This window comes from Aphidius gifuensis, linkage group LG1 (genome assembly GCF_014905175.1).
Source record: "Aphidius gifuensis isolate YNYX2018 linkage group LG1, ASM1490517v1, whole genome shotgun sequence".
NCBI classification, from domain to species: domain Eukaryota; kingdom Metazoa; phylum Arthropoda; class Insecta; order Hymenoptera; family Braconidae; genus Aphidius; species Aphidius gifuensis.
In genome coordinates this window covers 2,014,798-2,032,469 of record NC_057788.1, presented here as the reverse complement: position 1 = coordinate 2,032,469, position 17,672 = coordinate 2,014,798, and the positions used below count along the sequence as shown (strand labels likewise).

Sequence of the window (17,672 nt, the reverse complement as noted above, 5' to 3'; positions counted from 1 at the left end):
TATTATTTATTCAATGATATTTATTTTATTCAAGATTTTCATCGACATTTTCAGTTTGGAGTCCTTTGAATGATCCAACTGGTACATATGAGACAAGAGTGTACAATTTATTGGGTGAATCTTCATCGTCATTTCTTCTTCTGCTCAAACGTACACGAACACGAAATGGAACATTTCTATTAAACAAAAAAAGTAATATTAATAATAAACATGGCAAAACAATTAATATAAATGTAATAATTAAATTGTTGAATGAAAGAAAAATGAATCAAATTACCTGATTCCCTTGGACCATAATTGTTTGTTGAGTCTTGTATCAATTCTAACATCTGGTGTCAACATTTGTTTTTCAGCAAATATTTTAATTTCTTTAATTGCACGTGGTGCACGTTTTTTAAAACCAATACCATGGAGACGTTTATGAAGATTAACAGTGTATTCACGTGTTACAACTTCATTGATGGCACTTTTTGTTTTTTTTTCACTTGTTTTAGCCATTATCTATAATTTAAACAATAACATTAGTTTTTTTTATGCTAAATACAATAATAAATTACAATTTATTTAATTATTATTTTATATATTTACCTCTTTGGTTAAGTTTTTTTCTTTTAACAGGTAAAACAACAGGTAACAAGTTACAACTTGTCTCTGCCCTTGCAGATTGCAGTTTTTCTTTTCTTTTTTTTTTTTTTGGTGCAGTTGTACAAAATGGATGACAATTTTTGTTGTTAATAATCTAGCAATTTACTTTATCAATAAATCCATCTTGTCAGCCATATTGGTTGTCTAAAAGTTTTTTTTTTTCATGTGTTTTTATGTCAAATATTTTTCCCAGAAAAAAAAAAAAATAAACAAATAAATAATAACAACTGTGTTTGTGTTTTTTTTTCGACAATAATAATTGGTAATGATTGGTAATAAACAAATGCAATAAAAAAAAAAAATTAAATAAAATTGTTGTTATATTTCTCTTTTGTTTGTTTGTCCTTAGAAATTTCAATATATTTAATGTAGATATATAGGTATAGGCAGTCAATGTGACAGTTGTTTATAACTATAATAATAATTATTATAAATGATTATAAAATAATCTAATTTTACAATTTTTCTAGACCCAATTTGGGGAGTAACTTGTAAAATTTTATAAACAAAAGAAATGAGCTCACATCATCATTTAAATCCTCCTTCTGGTGAGGTTATACATATTAATCATTTGTCTGAAGACATTGGTGCATTATATTTATCAAATGATTATTCTGATGTAACACTTGTTGTATCAGAACAAAAATTTAATGGTCATCGTGTTATACTTGCATCAAGAAGTCAATATTTTCGTGCATTATTATTTGGTGGTTTAAAAGAATCAATGCAACAAGAAATTGAATTAAAAGGTACAACAGTACCTGTTTTTAAAGAGTTACTTAAATATATTTATACTGGACATTTATCATTATCAAATCAACGTGAAGAGGTAATTAAAAAATAACATCAGAATAAACAATAACAACTTAAATAATTTCTATTTTATTTACAGACAATTCTTGATATATTAGGATTAGCACATCAATATGGTTTTGTTGATTTAGAAATGTCAATATCTGATTATCTCAAAGAAATATTAAGTATTAAAAATGTATGTTTAATATTTGATGCAACACGTCTTTATCAACTGGACAGATTAACAAAAGTTTGTCATCAATATATGGATAAACATGCACTAGAAATAATAAAACATGAAAGTTTTTATCAATTAAGTTCAAATGCAATTAATGAACTTGTATCAAGAGATTCATTTTATGCACCTGAAATTGATATTTTTTTGGCAATGCAATCATGGGTTAAAGCTAATCCTGATATTGATCCCAATAAAGTATTAGGTTTGTTGATATAATTAAAAATACCAAAAATATATTATTAAAAATTTATCAATTAATTAAATTATTTTTAATTTATTTATTGAATAATCAACAGGACAAGTTAGATTGAGTTTAATTGCAATAACAGATTTGTTAAATTTGGTACGACCAACTGGTCTTGTATCACCTGAAGCAATTTTAGATGCAATTGCAGCACGTACACAAACAAGAGATTCAGAATTAATATATCGTGGACGTTTACTTGTTGATGAAAATGTTGCACATCCACGTTATGGTGCACAAGTATTACAAGGTGAAATGAGAAGTTATTTACTTGATGGTGATACATCAAATTATGACATGGAAAGAGGGTAAATAATTTTATAAAAAATATATTTATTTATATTTAAATAATATTGTTATTTATTAATAATTAGCTTTTTTTTTTTACAGTTATACACGACATGTTATAACTGAATCAAAAGATCATGGTATATTAATTAAACTTGGCACACAAAGTATTATAAATTATGTTAAAATTTTATTGTGGGATCGTGATTTACGATCATATTCGTACTACATAGAAATATCAATTGATCAAAAAGATTGGGTGAGAGTTATTGATCATTCAGATTATTTTTGTCGAAGCTGGCAGTATCTTTATTTTGAGCCAAGAGTTGCTCTTTATATTCGTATTGTTGGTACAAATAATACCGTAAATAAGGTAAAAAAATAAATAGCTTAATAATAAAAAAAAATAATGTAATTAATTTGTATTTAATTTTATCAACAATAGGTATTTCATGTTGTCAGTTTTGAAGCATATTATACAAATCATAGTGAAAATTTATTAAATGGTTTTGTTGCACCAAATGTTAATGTTGCAACAATGGATAAAAGTGCTAGTGTTATTGAGGGTGTTTGTCGTTCAAGAAATGCACTTTTAAATGGTGATACATCAAATTATGATTGGGACAGTGGTTATACATGTCATCAGCTTGGTTCTGGTTCAATTTTAGTACAACTTGGTCAACCATACATGATTGATTCAATGAAGTAAGTTATATAAAATATATTTTATTTGAATTTTAAAAATCATTATTAATATTATTCATTTTTTAGATTGTTATTGTGGGATTGTGATGATAGATCGTATTCTTATTACATTGAAGTATCTGGTAATTCTTGGAATTGGACTAGAATTGCTGATCGTTCAACTGAAAGTTGTCGTTCATGGCAAACAATTAAATTTTCACCAGCAAGACCAGTTGTGTTTATTAGAATTGTTGGTACACATAATACAGCTAATGAAGTATTTCATTGTGTACATTTTGAATGTCCAATACGTAATGATAATGATAATGATAAAAAATTATCACCAATTAAAAAAAATAAATGCTTAGATGCTATTGCATTACCACCACCACCACCAATACCATCAACAGCAGCATCAGCAACACCAGGAACAACTGAAACAGCAACTGAAGCTGTTAATATTGATCAAGATGATAATCATTCAACAGGTGATTCAGCTGTTTCTGTTGAGCTTCAAGAATCGAAATAATTTCGATTATTATTGAAAAAAAAAGACATTGATCTCAATTTACGGTTTGAAGTTTAAACGTAAAATTTTATTTTAAATATCAAAAATTTACTCGGAGAGTTGATTAATTAAGAAAATATTTTATTTTACATTAATTATTTAAATAATATATATATTTTTTACATATTTATTATTCAGTTATTTTTTTGTTTTGTCATAAGAAAGATTATTTTTATTTTAATAGTAATTTAAATTATCAGTATTTTATTACTAAAAATTTTCATTTTATTTTACTTTTTCTTTTGGTTTTTTTTTTCTCTAGTCTTTAAATTTTCTTTTGATTATTTGTAAATTAAATTATAGTTAATTATTCAAGTAAAAAAATAATGTTGTAAATTTTCTGGAATATTATTAACTAAATATAGTGTATAAAAATGTTGAGATATGAGTATTTAATAAAGGTTTGTTTATTCAAGTATAAAACTATAAAATTTGTTTTTTATTTATTTATTTTTTTTATCCGTCATTCTAGCTAAATTTTTCTATCTCTGTAATTGAGAAAATAAAAAAAAGGAGAAAGATAAACTTAAATGATTGGATTAAGTACTGGCTGATTAATAAATTAACAAAAAAATGTTCTTGATAAAAATATATTTTAATAAATAACAATAAAAATTTAAGTATTTGTCATTCATTAAATTTTTTTGAAAGATATCCATATGTATAATCATAAACAACAAGCATTATTGCACCACCAGGTCCAAGTCTAAGTATTTTTGGTAATAGTCCTTTGTAAAGTGCCATAGGTCTAGAAAAAAAATAATAATTCAATTTACATTAAAAAAAAGTAGATGATTGTAAGAAAAAAAAATGAAAATATAACACTTACCCTTCTCTTTTGTAAACAATAATCATTGTTTGTATTGTACCACTATATTTTACATCATTTTGTGGACCTTGAATTCGACTTTTAGCGACGTCAAATGGTATATTTAAACATGATGCTGTTGTACCAGCAATAAAACCAAGGCCAACCTTCAATTACATCACATTATTATCATAAAATAATATCTTTTTAAACACAAAATTATATAATTAATTACTTTTGTTAAAAATTCAAGTAGTGGATCACTATTAACTGGTATAAATCCTTTAACAGAATGATAAAAACCAAAATAAAAACAATTAAATATTCCATTTCTAATGATTGTCGTTGATAGACCTTTGTTCAATCCATTCAAACCAATACCATGTTTATTAATTATTTCTTTGGTCACACTAAAAGTTGATGGTGTGTTTTTCATTTTTTCACGATTTGATTGCAATCTAACTTTAACAACTTCAAATGGATTTACTAAAATTCCTTCAGTTATTCCAGCACATAGACCAGCAAGTGAATAAGTCTGTAAATAATTTACTTGAATATTTTATTTTATTATTTAATTTTTTGTTTTTTAAATTTACCAGTGGTGTTGGTGTACTTGAACCAAATAGAAATATTTTTTTATACTGTTCAAATGTGAAAAACTAAAATAAATAATAATTTATTAATTAATGATACATTATTTTTGAAGATTATTTAATTTTTTTTCACCTTTACAGCACGTTTTGGAGTCTCAGCAAGAATTGGAGGTAATATTCCTTTCCAAAATGCACCAAAGCCTTCATTTTTATAAATTTTAATCATGCAATCACGAATACCTAGAAAATTAATTTCCATTTAAAATTATTATGTTTTAAAAAATATGAAATTGTTTAGTACCATTGTAGTAAAGTGGATTGTTAATTGTTGTTTTAACTTGTAATTGAAATCTCGTCTTGACAATATCCATTGGATGCATTATACAAACTTCAATAAATCCAGCTCCACCTCCAGCTAAACTTTGAACAGCTGCTTGTTTTAAAAAACTCATTTCTTTTTTGTTTTCCATTTTTTAAAATAATTGTCTTTACTATGTTTTGCTCTTTTTAATATACATATTTTTATTTTTTTTTATATTAAACTATTTTAACAGTGTTTATTTTTTTATAATTAAACTTGCTGGATATTGTGGCAATGCTGGTGAGCAACTGAGTCTTGATTCTTGAAATCTATTTTTGGATTGATAAAAAATAATATATATAAACACATTGAGAATGTACAGAGATAAAAAAAAAAATAAAAAATAATTATTATTCAAGACCTCCAGCTTCTTCAATGATACTCATCATGATGATAACAATTTGTTTAGAAAATTATTTTTTATTATTTTTAAATTTACATGATAACATTTGAACTAACTAACATTTAACTTGAAAAGTTTTATGATAAAAATTTATCTGAATCATTTATCATAACTAATGAGGTGTAAAAAACAAAACAAAAATTATTTTTTTTAAAACGTGGCAACAGGCTGCAACAGATGACAATTTAAAAGAGTAAAAATAAAATAAAAAAAAAACAAGAAAATATTAAACATAAAAGGTAATAAAATATTAAAAATAATAATCAATAGAATGAAAAAAAAAAATGAGGTAAATTATTAATAAATAAAGAGCCTTGAATTTATGTTATCATCATTATCAACATTATCATTATTATCTGATAATTTAAACTGTCATGATGATGACAAGCAAATGACCAGTATCTTGGAAAAAAAAAAAAAGAATGTCTTTAAAATCGTTGAAATCGTTAACCCATAATTAATAAAAATTCAAGTATCGTTTTAAAAATATGTACTGTTTATGTATGAGTTTATAAAATTTACGTAAATAATAAAATTAAAGTCACTTTGACGAGAATAGAAAAAAATAGATAATTATACATTTTCATCAGGTTTCATTATCTGTCAAATCGCAGCTGAAACTTGTCACTCCACACTGGATAAATAATCAATTAAAAAAAATATAAATTAATAACAATTAATGATGGAAGTTAGACATCGAAAGGTATGTTGAATTGAAAATAATACTTAATCTTAAAATAGAAAACCCATTCTGTCATTAATTATTTTCAAAAATTAACAACGAAAAAAGTGGAAAAAAAATAATTGTGTTTTATAAATATTAAAAAAAAGTACACAAAAAATATATAAATTTTTTTTTTATCTAATTTAATTTGACTTCAAGATTGTCACGTGACATGTGTTTCGATTCGAAATAGAAAAAAAAAATATACAGAAAGAAAAATAAACAAATAAAAAAAAACAAATAAATAAAAAGACACAACAAGCTGTGTGTCAAGATTTTCTCTGTGTTCATTTTACCATTAAAATTTATAAATCGAAATAAGTTTAATTAAAAATATAGTAAATTAATTATCAACTTGTTGATTGTAATTAATTTCTACTAAATGCAATACACACCTGTAAGTTTAATTAAACATCATGATAATTAATAAACAAAACAAAATAAAAATTTTGAGGTTATAATTTCTACTCCAAAATAAATATTTATCATTAAATTGCTAAAAAATAATTTTAAAAAAATCATAAATAATATTAATAATAATATAAAATATTGTTTTTATTTCTAGATCAAAACTGATGATGACTGGTCATCAGAATTGGCAACACGTCAAAAAAAATCACAAAATCAATTTGGCCAAAAACCGATAATAATATTTATATTTTTGGGTATATTATTTCTCGGCTATTTAATAATAGCTAGTGACCTAAAAACATCAAATATAAGTGGTTCAATTGACAGTATAGCAACATCATTTAATTTACAAAAGCCATTTTATGCTGTTGTTATTGATGCCGGTTCAACTGGTTCACGTGTACTTGCATTTACATTTCATAAATCATTAATAAATGGTGAATTAATTCTCGATAAAGAATTATTCAATGAAATAAAACCAGGATTAAGTAATTTTGCTGATAATCCAAATGATGCAATTATTGGATTAAATGAATTAATTAATAAAGCAAAAAATGTTATACCAAAATCAGAACAATCAAAAACACCATTAACAATGAAAGCAACTGCTGGATTGAGATTATTACGTATTGATAAAGCAAATAATTTATTAGATGAATGTAAAAAATTTTTTAATACAACTGGTTTTCTTGTTAATAATTCATCAGTATCAATAATGGATGGTGTTGATGAAGGAATATTTGCTTGGTTTACTGTTAATTTTTTATTTAATCATTTAACACCAGATAACACTAAAAATACTGTTGCTGTTTTGGATCTTGGTGGTGGTTCAACACAAGTAACATATACACCAGATAATAATGACATTGATAAATTTCAAAAAAATCATTTACATACAATATATGCACTAAATAATAATATGACTATTTATACACATAGCCATTTAGGTATGGGATTAATGGCATCAAGAAAATCAATATTAATTGATTATAATTTTGTTAATGTTAATGATAATGATGATGGTATCATTGAAGTACGATCAGAATGTATTAATCCAATTATTAAAACTCAATGGAGTTATGCTGGTAAAAAATATTTAGTTATGGGACCAATTAATGCAACACATAAATTAATAAAAGCACATACATATGCTGGTATTGATGAAAATGTACCAGTTGTTAAATTTGATGAATGTGTTAAAGTTGTTAAACAACATATTGATACTATTAAAGAAAGACCAATTGGTCTTAAAAAACATGACATTTATCTTGTGTCTTATTATTTTGATCGTGCTGCTGAGGTATTTTTTTTATTGATTAAATTTCAGCTGGATTAATTAGTGGATTAGATTTTATTTGTTATGATTTTTTTTAGGCAGGATTGATTCATCATTCTGATGGGGGAATTATAAGTCTTGGAGATTTTCATAGAGCCACAATTGATGCATGCAATTATCCAAATGTTGAACAACCATTTGCATGTTTAGATATGACATTTATTTATATTTTATTGAATGATTGTTTTGGACTTGATTCATCAACAAAATTAAATGTAAGTTAAATAATTTTTTTAAACTATTTTTCTATTATTTTTAATTTGTTTTATCTTTTTTTTCTTTAGCTTTATAAAAAATACAAGGGCCATGAATTAAGCTGGGCACTTGGTGCTGCTTTCAATTTACTACAAAATGATTTTTAATTAATAAAAAAATAATAATTGCACTAATTGCAAATAAAAATAAACAGGGATATTATTTAATTTTCCACATAATAATAATTATTTTAATTTTTAAATAACACAAAATTAATTATTAATTAATATTGTTAAATACAAAATGTGATGATAAATGTGCAATCAATTAATGTTAAAACATATCAATATTTAGTGCCTTTGTATTAAAAAAAAATTACATTAAAATACATTAAAATTAAGTAAATTAAAAATAATATTAAATCAGTAGATAAAAATTTTACAAATAAAAAATATTATCAAGTTTAAATTTTAAATTCTGAATATTTAAAGAATATGGAAATTTTTATTTTAAATTCTATTATTATTGTCATATAATAAAATAAATAAATAATAATCTATTGTTAATATTTTTAACTGTTGTCAAATATGACCTTTAACATTGTAACATCATTTTTCTTTTCATATTTATCATATATTTAAATCATTTTTTTTTTTGCAAATTCGAAATAATGGCATTCACGAGTGTCAGCCAGTTTATTCATCATTCAGATATATTCCTCAGTCAGGGTAACTTGAAAATTTCTATATTATACTATTTTTTGTCCTCAAGAAAAATCCAAATAATAAATACAGAAAAAAAAAAACAACATCAATGATACAAAATTTTATATCAAGGTTATTTAATTTAATTTCATGATTAAATGCATCAGAAAAATTAACAAATGTATGTAATTTTTATAATTTTTTTTTACTCGTGTGTGCTTGTGAATGACCTTTGAATTTTTTTTTTTTTTTTTTGCAATTTACACCTAACCTAACTTGACATCTAGAGAAAAAAAAAAAATAATAAAGTCGCGGGGGAGCCTTGTGTGTGTGTAATGATAAAAAGTCATTTTTTTTTTATTTATTTATAGCCAAAATTATTATTTAATATATTTTTAAATACTGGTATTATTGAAGGATAAATTTTTGTGTTAATTGACATTAACAAATAACGATAATTTATCAATTAAATGAACTCAACAAAAAAATTATTGTTAACTGTTTATCATCAACAAAGTGTCGTTTTTCGTAACTTGCATATTGCAAAATTAAACAAGGAATTTAAGGTAATTAATTATTGTTAAATTAAGTTATAAATAATTTATATTTTTTTATATATTTCATAAAGAAAATTTGTAATTATCAACTGACAGATTATTTTCGTTTTTCGCGATAGAAAAAAATGTTTTTCTATATTTTTTTTCTTGCATGTATGAGATGTATATGTGTGTTGTTTTTTTTTTTTTTTTTGTTGAGCATATGTCAGTTGTTTTGACTTCTTTTTGTCCTCGAAATTTTGTTTCATGGCATTATCGTGTCATCAAAGTACAACTGATGACATTGATAAATCCAAACAAGTTCGTTTCCCCTACTATTTATGTTTTTTAAATAAACGTTGGAACTTTTTTGTTTTTGTTTTTTTTTTGCTTTTCATTGACACATTGTTGAGCTGTCTGTATTGACAGTTTTATCTAATCTTAATTTATTTATTATTTACATTTTTAAATACTCTAATTATGTTGATATTATTAAATATTTTTAAAGAATAAAATTAATTATTTTTAATTGTTGGAAATTTTTTTTAGTTTTTATTTCTTTTTTGCTTTTAAATATTTAGCAAAATGTAAAATCAACAATTGCTTATCAGTGGTATATCATCAACTTAGTATATAATCATTATTATCATTTGTTTATTTTAAAAATATTTATATTTAATGATAAAAACAATTTCCATTGAATTTAATCTAAGAAAATAATTTTTTTTTTTTTACAGATTCTTCATATGTCGGAAATACCAACGAAGTATTTACTTCGTGGTAATTTGAAAAAGTGTTCATCAACACCAAAAGCTTTTTATTCAACATTTGAAAAATTATTGAAATCTAAAAATTCAAGTAAACGTGATTCTAAAAAAAATAAAATGGAGCCAATATTAGAATTGTGTTTATCGAAAAATGATTCATCAAGACAAAATAATTATGTTAGTAATAATAATATACCATCAAATCACTATGTAATGAGTAAAAAAAAGTACAATGAAATAAGACAATGGAAAACAATTGAAAAAGGTTTGTTTCTATTGGAAATTATTTATATTTTTATTTTATTTTATTAACTTTTACTTGGGTGTTTTATTTGAATGTCAGTGACACTTGTGAGTTAATTATAAGTTATTAAATTAATATACAATTAAAAACACGTAAATAATTAATACAAATAATTGATTTTTATTAAAAAAAAATCAATTGTTTAGACAGTTAGTTTGAGTGTCCTTTTTAATTATTAAATCATTTTTTTTTCATCTGAAAAATTTGTTTATTATGTTGATAAAATTGATTGATTGAATGATAATTTTTATGTTTTTTTTTAGGAACATCGTTCAATGCTGACACTGATTTTGCACTACGTTTATTGTCATACAATATTCTTGCTCAAAATTTATTGGAAACACATTCGTATCTTTACAAAAATCATAATTACAGGGCACTTGATTGGAAACACAGAAAATTTTTGATACAACAAGAAATTCTCAATGCAAATGCAAACGTAAAAATTACATTTAAAAACAATAAAAAGAAAAAAAAAAAGGACAAAAGAAATAGTATAATTTTATAATCGATATTGGATAATAATTTTTTTAATTAATATTTTTTTTCGAATAATCAGGTAATATGTATTCAAGAAATGCAAGTGGAGCATTGTCAAGAATTTTTAGTGCCATTGAGAAAACAAGGTTTTGATTATTTGTATAAAAAACGTACTAATGATACAAAAGATGGTTTATTGATGCTTTATCGTCCAAGTCAACTTAAGCTGGAAGATTATTCACTTGCTGAATTTCATCAAACAAATAGTGATATATTAAATCGTGATAATGTTGGAATTGTTGCTAAATTTTCATTAAGAGAAAGTCCAGATACACATATTGTTATTTCAACAACACATTTATTGTATAATCCAAAACGAAATGATGTTAGACTTGCACAAACACAATTATTATTTGCTGAAATTGAAAGAGTTGCTTTTATCGAAAATACTGTGTAAGTAAAATTTATATAAATATTATATTTTAAATTAGTTTTACCAATTCTATTTACTTGTTTAAAAGCTACTGCTAAATTAAAAAATTTCAATGTTATTTTAAATTTCGAATTTTGTTTTACAATATTTTTCTATTTCAACAATAAAATTACTAGTTAAAATTTAATAATAATTAACAGAAAAAAAGATTTTTTTTTTTCTTTAAAATATTTAAAATTCAAACGATTGTTTTAATAATTAATTTTTTATTAATTGTTAAATAGCTAGATATTGTTTATTTATTTATTTAATTTGATAACTTTTAGAGAGTTTATAATTTATTTTTTGTATTTTTAGAAATGGTCCAAAGTATCATCCAATTTTGCTTTGTGGTGATTTTAATCTTGTGCCACAATCAGGTGTATACAAATTTATAACTGATGGATCATTTAAATATGCTGGTAAAGGACGTAGTCTTGATGATATATCTCATCATAAATTAACAAATCAATTGATACCATCACATTTACGAGTAACTGACAATTGTGAACATTTTGATTTATTAAAAAAAAGAATATCACATGATAATAATGATAGATATTCAAGACCAGTTAATGATATTGATAGAAATACATCAAGCTATCAAAATATTGAATTGACAAAAGGTAAATTTGCAAAATTTTCATCTGGCACATTATCACATCCACACAAATTGACAAGTGTTTATAAACACAAAAATGATAATGGTGAATTTGAAGCAACAACACATCAAGATGAATGGATAACTGTTGATTATATATTTTATTCACAAGTTGAAGTTCTTGATCGTTATACATTACCAACTGTATCTGAATGTGAAAAATTATCATTTATTCCAAATTTTATTGTTGGAAGTGATCATGTTTGTCTTGGTGCAACATTTAAACTTAAAAAAAAAAATTTTGATAAAAAAATACAATATTTAACATCTTGATTATAATTAAAAACAAAATAAGGTAACAATAATAATATTAATAATAATAATAAATGTAAATACCTTAATTATTTCATTAGTTTCTATATAAATGTATTTTTTTCTTTTCCTATTAAAAATAAGAAAAACAAAAAGAAATATTTTTCATACGGTTAATTATTTTTCATTGGTTTAATTTTGTTTGTTGTATATTTTTATTAATAAACAATTGATTGAGTTGATAATAATAAATTTGATTTTCATTAAAAAAAAATAACTCTTTTTTGATTAAAAAAAATTAACTAAATCAATTTATTTATTTATTTGAAATTAATGAATAATAATTAATAAATAAAATAAAATTCTGATATTTTTAGATAAATTTTATTTATTTCTATAATAATAAACAATATAAACAAAATTTTATAAACAATATAAATTTTATTAGATAAAAAAACAATTTAAAATCATTTAAATATTTTATTAATTTTTTTTTTTTATTTATCACCATTAATTTATATTAAATATTAATCAAATAATTGTTTGATTTTTTTTATCAACTGTAAATTTTCTATCTTGAATTTGTTGATTTTTAAATTTATTATTAATCGAATAATTACTATCTTTATAATCTGGATTATATTTTATTTTGTAAATATCAAAATAGCCAATTGTACTGTGTGGATCATCAATGTCATCATAATAATTTGGTTTATTATTTTCATGATTAATAGGTTGCGGTGATGATTGATAAACGTGTCGTTGATTTTCAATATTTTTTTGATAATAAATTGGTCTTGGATAAGCTGTAACACCTTGTTGATAATATCTTGGAATATTTACAATTTGAGGCAGTTGATAGCTTGAATAATCATTATTATTTGAACTAGTATTTTCTTGATTTTTATTTTTAATAATTTGTTGTAATAATTTTATATTATCATCTTCATTAATTTGAGTTGACGGTTTTTGTCGAGAAAGATTAGATTTTTTTATTGGATTTTTCAAGATTGATTCAAGCTCTGATGCTACTTCATCATCTTGAATATTTTTAACAGGTGTTTGATGAGTTGTTGATGGTTGAATTGACTCTTGTTCATCGTAAATTTCATCAGACACTTCTACTGATTTTTCTGGACTACGATAATTGGGTTTTTCAATTATTTTTTGATCAGCAGGTGTTACAGTAGCTGTTCTATAATTTTCTCGTTGTCTATCAGTATTTTGAGAATTTTTTTTTGATGTTTGTTCTTCATAATTAACCAAAGTATCTTCAGCTGAATTTTCATTATTATTTTTTGAATTTTCAAGCTCATCATTGTGATTATTATTTTCAAACTGATCATTTACATTTGTATTATTTTTATGATTTTCTTTGTCTTGGCTGTTGTTACTTTTTGTAATTCTGGTAGCTGCTTTTTCATCAACAGAATCATTATTTTGTTTTTTTTTATTATTTAATTTTATCAGCTTATCATCTTTAGGCAATTTATCAGTTTTAATATCAACAACAGAACTTTCTTCAGCAGATTCTTCATCTTCTTCTTCATCTTCTTTTAATTCTTCACTATTATTCATTTGTTTTTCATTTGTCTTCTCATCATACTCTTCACTCTCGTAATTTTTATTTTCTTCTAAATTTTTAACAATTTGTTGGGCATTTTTTTCTAAACTTCCTGGTGAATAAACAAATTTAATCGGTTTATAAAATGCGCTATTTTTTATAAAATCAAATGTCTTTATAATAAAAGGTTCTTTTTTATTTGATTTATCATTTGATTCTAATTTTTCTTTTGATTCTGAATTATCAGATGATTCATCAGTCGTCTCATCTGACCCATTTCTATTTTTTTCTGAATTTCGATTTTTTTTTCTTCTTGAAGAAACATCTCTGTCATTTTCTTGACTCACTTCTTTTTTATTATTTCTTTTTTGGCTGCTAGAAAATTTAGCAGCTTCTTCAATTGACTCATTTCGTTTTTTTTCTAAATGACGATTTTTTTTTCTACTCGAAGAAACATCTCTGTCATTCTCCCGACTCTCCTGTTTTTTATTATTAATTTTTTGATCATTAGAAAATTCTTCAATCTTCTCAACAGATTCATTTATTTTTTTTTCTGGATGACGATATTTTTTGTTGGTCGAAGAAGCTTGAACTTCTCTGTCATTTTCTTCATTATAATTTTTTTTTCTACTCCCTTTACTTCTTGATAATTTAGATTTATCATTTTTATTTTCAGCTAAATTTATATTATCTTGTTTATTTTTAGAATATGGTACTTTTGTCTCAATTAACCATGGTCGTTTTTTAGCTTCAGCAGATAATATTCTTTGTTTATCATACAATCCAGATTTTGGATTTTTATAACGACCAAAATAATCAGCAATACTTTTATCAATTCTACCATCATGCTCTAAACTTTGTCCATAGCTATTCATTAATTTATCAGCAACTGGTTGATCAACAATTGGCAATGATATTCCAAAACCAGCTTTAAATTTTATACCCTGTTTATTTGAATAATCACTTTTTAATTTATCATCATCATTATTATTTTCATTACTCGTTTTGTCATTATTTAATTCTTCAGAGTTATCTAATTCTTCAGTTGATTCTTCTTCTTCTTCTTGAATATTTTCTTTTTCATTTTCTTCTGATGAATCAATTTCATCATCTTGATTTATCATTTTTATATTATCTTTATTTTCATTTGACTCATCATTTTCATAATTTTCTCGAGAATCTTTATCAACTGATTTATTATCATTAGATTTTTTATTCTCATGACTTTTATTTTCACCACCACCATCATCGTCATCCTCATCATCATTAACATTATTATTTTTATTTTTATTATTAGATTTTTTTTCACCATTAATTTTATTTTTAACAATATTAATATTGTTATTTTTATTTTCATAAATTTGTTTATTTACTGATGATATTGTTGTCGTTGTTATTATTGTTGATGTATCAATATTAATTATTGGTTTTGGATAACGTAAACCTTCAGCAAGTGGAATTGGTATTGGAACTAAATATGGCTCAAGTAATGGAGCTTTTGGTGGTGATAAAGTTGATGATTGTGTTGTTGTTGTTGTTGGTACAGGTGTAGTTGATGTTGTTACTGGTATTGCTGTTGAATTTGGCATTGATGATCCATGAAATAACTTTTCATATTGTCGTAAATGTCCAATAACATCAGAATTATTACCAAAATTAACAACACCAGTAAAACGTAATGTTTCTCTTTGTCTTGGTGATGATGATGAGATTGTTTTTCCACCTGGTAGCACTGGTAATGACGACGATGATGATGTCATTGGATTAATTGATCTAATGTCAATTGAAACTGGTCCCGTTTGTGATGTACCAAGTGTATTTGGATTTGGTAATGATGCTAATTGAATAGGTGCTGTATTATATCCCAATGCTTGTGCAAGACCTTGTAGAAATATTCCAAGTGCTCTTTTATCACGTGTATTATTTCCATTGTCATTCCAATTAATTGTTATATTCGTGTCATTTGGTGTATTGCCAATCAACTGATAATATTCATTTGATGAATTATATTTCGTTTTGTTATTTAATTCTTGTGATATTATTTCATATGTTAAATTTAAAATTATAAATATATTTAGTAGGAATATTAAAATAGATCTCATATTTGCTGATACGTTAATGGCACTTTTTTATTTTTTTAATAAAACACTCTAATGAAATTGTCATCACAAATTTATATTTTATTATATTTTATTTTAAGTATTGATTGAATGATTTGTTTTTTTAGTTGGACAACTTTGATGAACGATATCTGAGTTACGACTGACAGTTATTGTTGAATTAAAATGAACAATAGTCGATTAAATGGTGAATTTATTTTTTATTTTTTTTTACATAACGCCGGAAAGAAACGAGCTAGTTTCACTTGATGATTGCATAGACAATATTTAGAATGGATCAAACTCTTTTATTTGGTGACAAGTGATGCGAAAAATTTAGAGTATTTATTGTTGAATATTTAAAAATAAATAAAAAGTAAAATATTCAACAGTGATTTATAAAATTATGTTATGTAATTTCACTTGAGAAAAATTATTTATAATTAAATCAAAATTCGAAAATGGTTTTTTTTTTTTCGTAGAAATTATTATATTGATGAATAATTTAATTTTATTTGTTATTTAATTTATTTATATTTTTTTTTATTGTAAATATTATTTTTATTATTTTTTAATAAGATATTTATTAGACAAAAAAAAAAAACAATACGATTAGAAAATACGATATTTTCTGCAACTTCATTGAACCCGGTAATAAAGTGAAAGCAAAAAATTTTTTCCAGACTAGTGAATATAAAAAATAATTAAATTAATGATTGTCATTTAATTTAAATGTATAATATTTAATTATAATTTTATATTAATTTTATTGGAATTTATTTTCGCTTGTGGTGATGATAGGGGAAATCAGAAAAAACTTTTACTTGGAAAATAAAATAAAAATGATAATTTAAATTGAATAATTATTATTCCTAATATAAAAAGGACAAACATCATCGGTCTTCCGGACATTTGATTGGTCATTGTTTTTTTCTCACTTACTCTCATACAAATTTCTTTCTGTTTGCCTTTTTCTATTATTTTTTTATTTATTTCGTTAGCAACGAAAAAACAACAAAAAAAAGCGAGTAAACAAAATTTTTTTTGATATTTTTTATATTTTTTTTTTTAAAATTGACATATTAAGCTAGCACAACTTTTTTATTAATTATTAGATCTTGATGCAATTGGGCTTGAAATTTTGTGCGAATTATGTGTTTTTTATGTGTGAAGAAATAAATTTGAAAGAAAATTTTTTTTAATATTTTTTATATTATTTTTTTAAAATTGACATATTAAGCTAGCACAACTTTTTTAATAATCATCGGATCTCGATGCAATTGGGCTTAAAATTTTGTGCGAATTATGTGTTTTTTATGTGTGAAGAAATAAATTTGAAAGAAAATTTTTTAAAATATTTTTTACATTTTTTTAAAAAATTCAAATATTAAGCTAGCACAACTTTCTCAATAATCATCGGATCTCGATGCAATTGGGCTTAAAATTTTGTGCGAATTATGTGTTTTTTATGTGTGAAGAAAGAAATTTTTTTTTTATTTTTTACATTTTTTTAAAAAATTCAAATATTAAGGTAGCACAA

The 17,672-nt window shown here is 23.3% G+C and overlaps 5 protein-coding genes across 11 annotated transcripts; 3 read left to right on the top strand and 2 right to left on the bottom strand.

The window, feature by feature from the left end:
• LOC122860840 (60S ribosomal protein L31-like) lies at positions 1 to 682 on the bottom strand. Its single transcript, XM_044164852.1, has 3 exons — positions 589 to 682; positions 278 to 501; positions 1 to 176 (listed from the first exon to the last, which is right to left on the bottom strand). Exons 2-3 carry the CDS (start codon positions 496 to 498, stop codon positions 26 to 28), a joined length of 372 nt encoding a protein of 123 aa, XP_044020787.1. The 5' UTR covers positions 499 to 501; positions 589 to 682; the 3' UTR covers positions 1 to 25.
• Positions 683 to 771: 89 nt separating this feature from the next.
• Positions 772 to 3,893, top strand: LOC122860832 (BTB/POZ domain-containing protein 9-like). 3 transcript variants are annotated; one of them, XM_044164839.1, is made up of 7 exons: positions 772 to 907; positions 1,116 to 1,474; positions 1,538 to 1,880; positions 1,975 to 2,230; positions 2,313 to 2,583; positions 2,656 to 2,915; positions 2,982 to 3,893. In XM_044164839.1, exons 2-7 carry the CDS (start codon positions 1,160 to 1,162, stop codon positions 3,421 to 3,423), a joined length of 1,887 nt encoding a protein of 628 aa, XP_044020774.1. In that variant the 5' UTR covers positions 772 to 907; positions 1,116 to 1,159; the 3' UTR covers positions 3,424 to 3,893. The 3 variants fall into 3 exon arrangements, with proteins under 3 accessions (XP_044020774.1, XP_044020775.1, XP_044020773.1); XM_044164840.1 differs by having other exon boundaries at positions 797 to 917; XM_044164838.1 differs by lacking the exon at positions 772 to 907 and adding an exon at positions 962 to 1,025 and having other exon boundaries at positions 2,982 to 3,517.
• Positions 3,894 to 4,015: 122 nt separating this feature from the next.
• Positions 4,016 to 6,275, bottom strand: LOC122860837 (mitochondrial 2-oxodicarboxylate carrier). Of its 2 annotated transcripts, none has more exons than XM_044164849.1 (7): positions 6,207 to 6,275; positions 5,165 to 5,493; positions 4,997 to 5,103; positions 4,867 to 4,929; positions 4,506 to 4,805; positions 4,292 to 4,437; positions 4,016 to 4,210 (listed from the first exon to the last, which is right to left on the bottom strand). In XM_044164849.1, exons 2-7 carry the CDS (start codon positions 5,331 to 5,333, stop codon positions 4,090 to 4,092), a joined length of 906 nt encoding a protein of 301 aa, XP_044020784.1. In that variant the 5' UTR covers positions 5,334 to 5,493; positions 6,207 to 6,275; the 3' UTR covers positions 4,016 to 4,089. The 2 variants fall into 2 exon arrangements, with proteins under 2 accessions (XP_044020784.1, XP_044020783.1); XM_044164848.1 differs by lacking the exon at positions 6,207 to 6,275 and adding an exon at positions 5,586 to 5,898.
• Positions 6,169 to 8,854, top strand: LOC122860835 (ectonucleoside triphosphate diphosphohydrolase 5). Of its 2 annotated transcripts, none has more exons than XM_044164844.1 (4): positions 6,169 to 6,330; positions 6,917 to 8,062; positions 8,137 to 8,313; positions 8,383 to 8,854. In XM_044164844.1, the coding sequence occupies exons 1-4, from the start codon at positions 6,307 to 6,309 to the stop codon at positions 8,458 to 8,460; spliced, it is 1,425 nt and encodes a 474-aa protein (XP_044020779.1). In that variant the 5' UTR covers positions 6,169 to 6,306; the 3' UTR covers positions 8,461 to 8,854. The 2 variants fall into 2 exon arrangements, with proteins under 2 accessions (XP_044020779.1, XP_044020780.1); XM_044164845.1 differs by lacking the exon at positions 6,169 to 6,330 and adding an exon at positions 6,575 to 6,748 and having other exon boundaries at positions 8,383 to 8,851.
• A 94-nt stretch (positions 8,855 to 8,948) lies between these two features.
• Positions 8,949 to 16,987, top strand: LOC122860833 (protein angel homolog 2). Of its 3 annotated transcripts, none has more exons than XM_044164841.1 (6): positions 8,949 to 9,563; positions 10,271 to 10,565; positions 10,868 to 11,043; positions 11,164 to 11,537; positions 11,875 to 12,512; positions 16,261 to 16,987. In XM_044164841.1, the coding sequence occupies exons 1-5, from the start codon at positions 9,468 to 9,470 to the stop codon at positions 12,488 to 12,490; spliced, it is 1,557 nt and encodes a 518-aa protein (XP_044020776.1). In that variant the 5' UTR covers positions 8,949 to 9,467; the 3' UTR covers positions 12,491 to 12,512; positions 16,261 to 16,987. The 3 variants fall into 3 exon arrangements, with proteins under 3 accessions (XP_044020776.1, XP_044020777.1, XP_044020778.1); XM_044164842.1 differs by lacking the exon at positions 8,949 to 9,563 and adding an exon at positions 9,753 to 9,854; XM_044164843.1 differs by lacking the exon at positions 8,949 to 9,563 and adding an exon at positions 10,056 to 10,146.
• Positions 16,988 to 17,672: the final 685 nt, after the last annotated feature.

Bases quoted from the DNA above. Each gene is read 5' to 3' on its own strand.
- LOC122860832 (XM_044164839.1), top strand. From the start codon at position 1,160: ATGAGCTCACATCATCATTTAAATCCTCCTTCTGGTGAGGTTATACAT. The intron at 2,584-2,655 runs GTAAAAAAATAA...TATCAACAATAG, and splicing joins CAAATAATACCGTAAATAAG to GTATTTCATGTTGTCAGTTT. The intron at 2,916-2,981 runs GTAAGTTATATA...TTCATTTTTTAG, and splicing joins TACATGATTGATTCAATGAA to ATTGTTATTGTGGGATTGTG.
- LOC122860835 (XM_044164844.1), top strand. From the start codon at position 6,307: ATGATGGAAGTTAGACATCGAAAG. The intron at 6,331-6,916 runs GTATGTTGAATT...TTTTATTTCTAG, and splicing joins TGGAAGTTAGACATCGAAAG to ATCAAAACTGATGATGACTG. The intron at 8,314-8,382 runs GTAAGTTAAATA...TTTTTTCTTTAG, and splicing joins ATTCATCAACAAAATTAAAT to CTTTATAAAAAATACAAGGG.
- LOC122860837 (XM_044164849.1), bottom strand. From the start codon at position 5,333: ATGGAAAACAAAAAAGAAATGAGTTTTTTAAAACAAGCAGCTGTTCAA. The intron at 4,930-4,996 runs GTGAAAAAAAAT...TATTTATTTTAG, and splicing joins CTCCAAAACGTGCTGTAAAG to TTTTTCACATTTGAACAGTA. The intron at 4,211-4,291 runs GTAAGTGTTATA...TTTTTTTTCTAG, and splicing joins ATTGTTTACAAAAGAGAAGG to ACCTATGGCACTTTACAAAG.
- LOC122860840 (XM_044164852.1), bottom strand. From the start codon at position 498: ATGGCTAAAACAAGTGAAAAAAAAACAAAAAGTGCCATCAATGAAGTT. The intron at 177-277 runs GTAATTTGATTC...TTTGTTTAATAG, and splicing joins TTATGGTCCAAGGGAATCAG to AAATGTTCCATTTCGTGTTC.
- LOC122860833 (XM_044164841.1), top strand. From the start codon at position 9,468: ATGAACTCAACAAAAAAATTATTGTTAACTGTTTATCATCAACAAAGT. The intron at 9,564-10,270 runs GTAATTAATTAT...TTTTTTTTACAG, and splicing joins AATTAAACAAGGAATTTAAG to ATTCTTCATATGTCGGAAAT. The intron at 11,044-11,163 runs GTAAAAATTACA...TCGAATAATCAG, and splicing joins TTCTCAATGCAAATGCAAAC to GTAATATGTATTCAAGAAAT.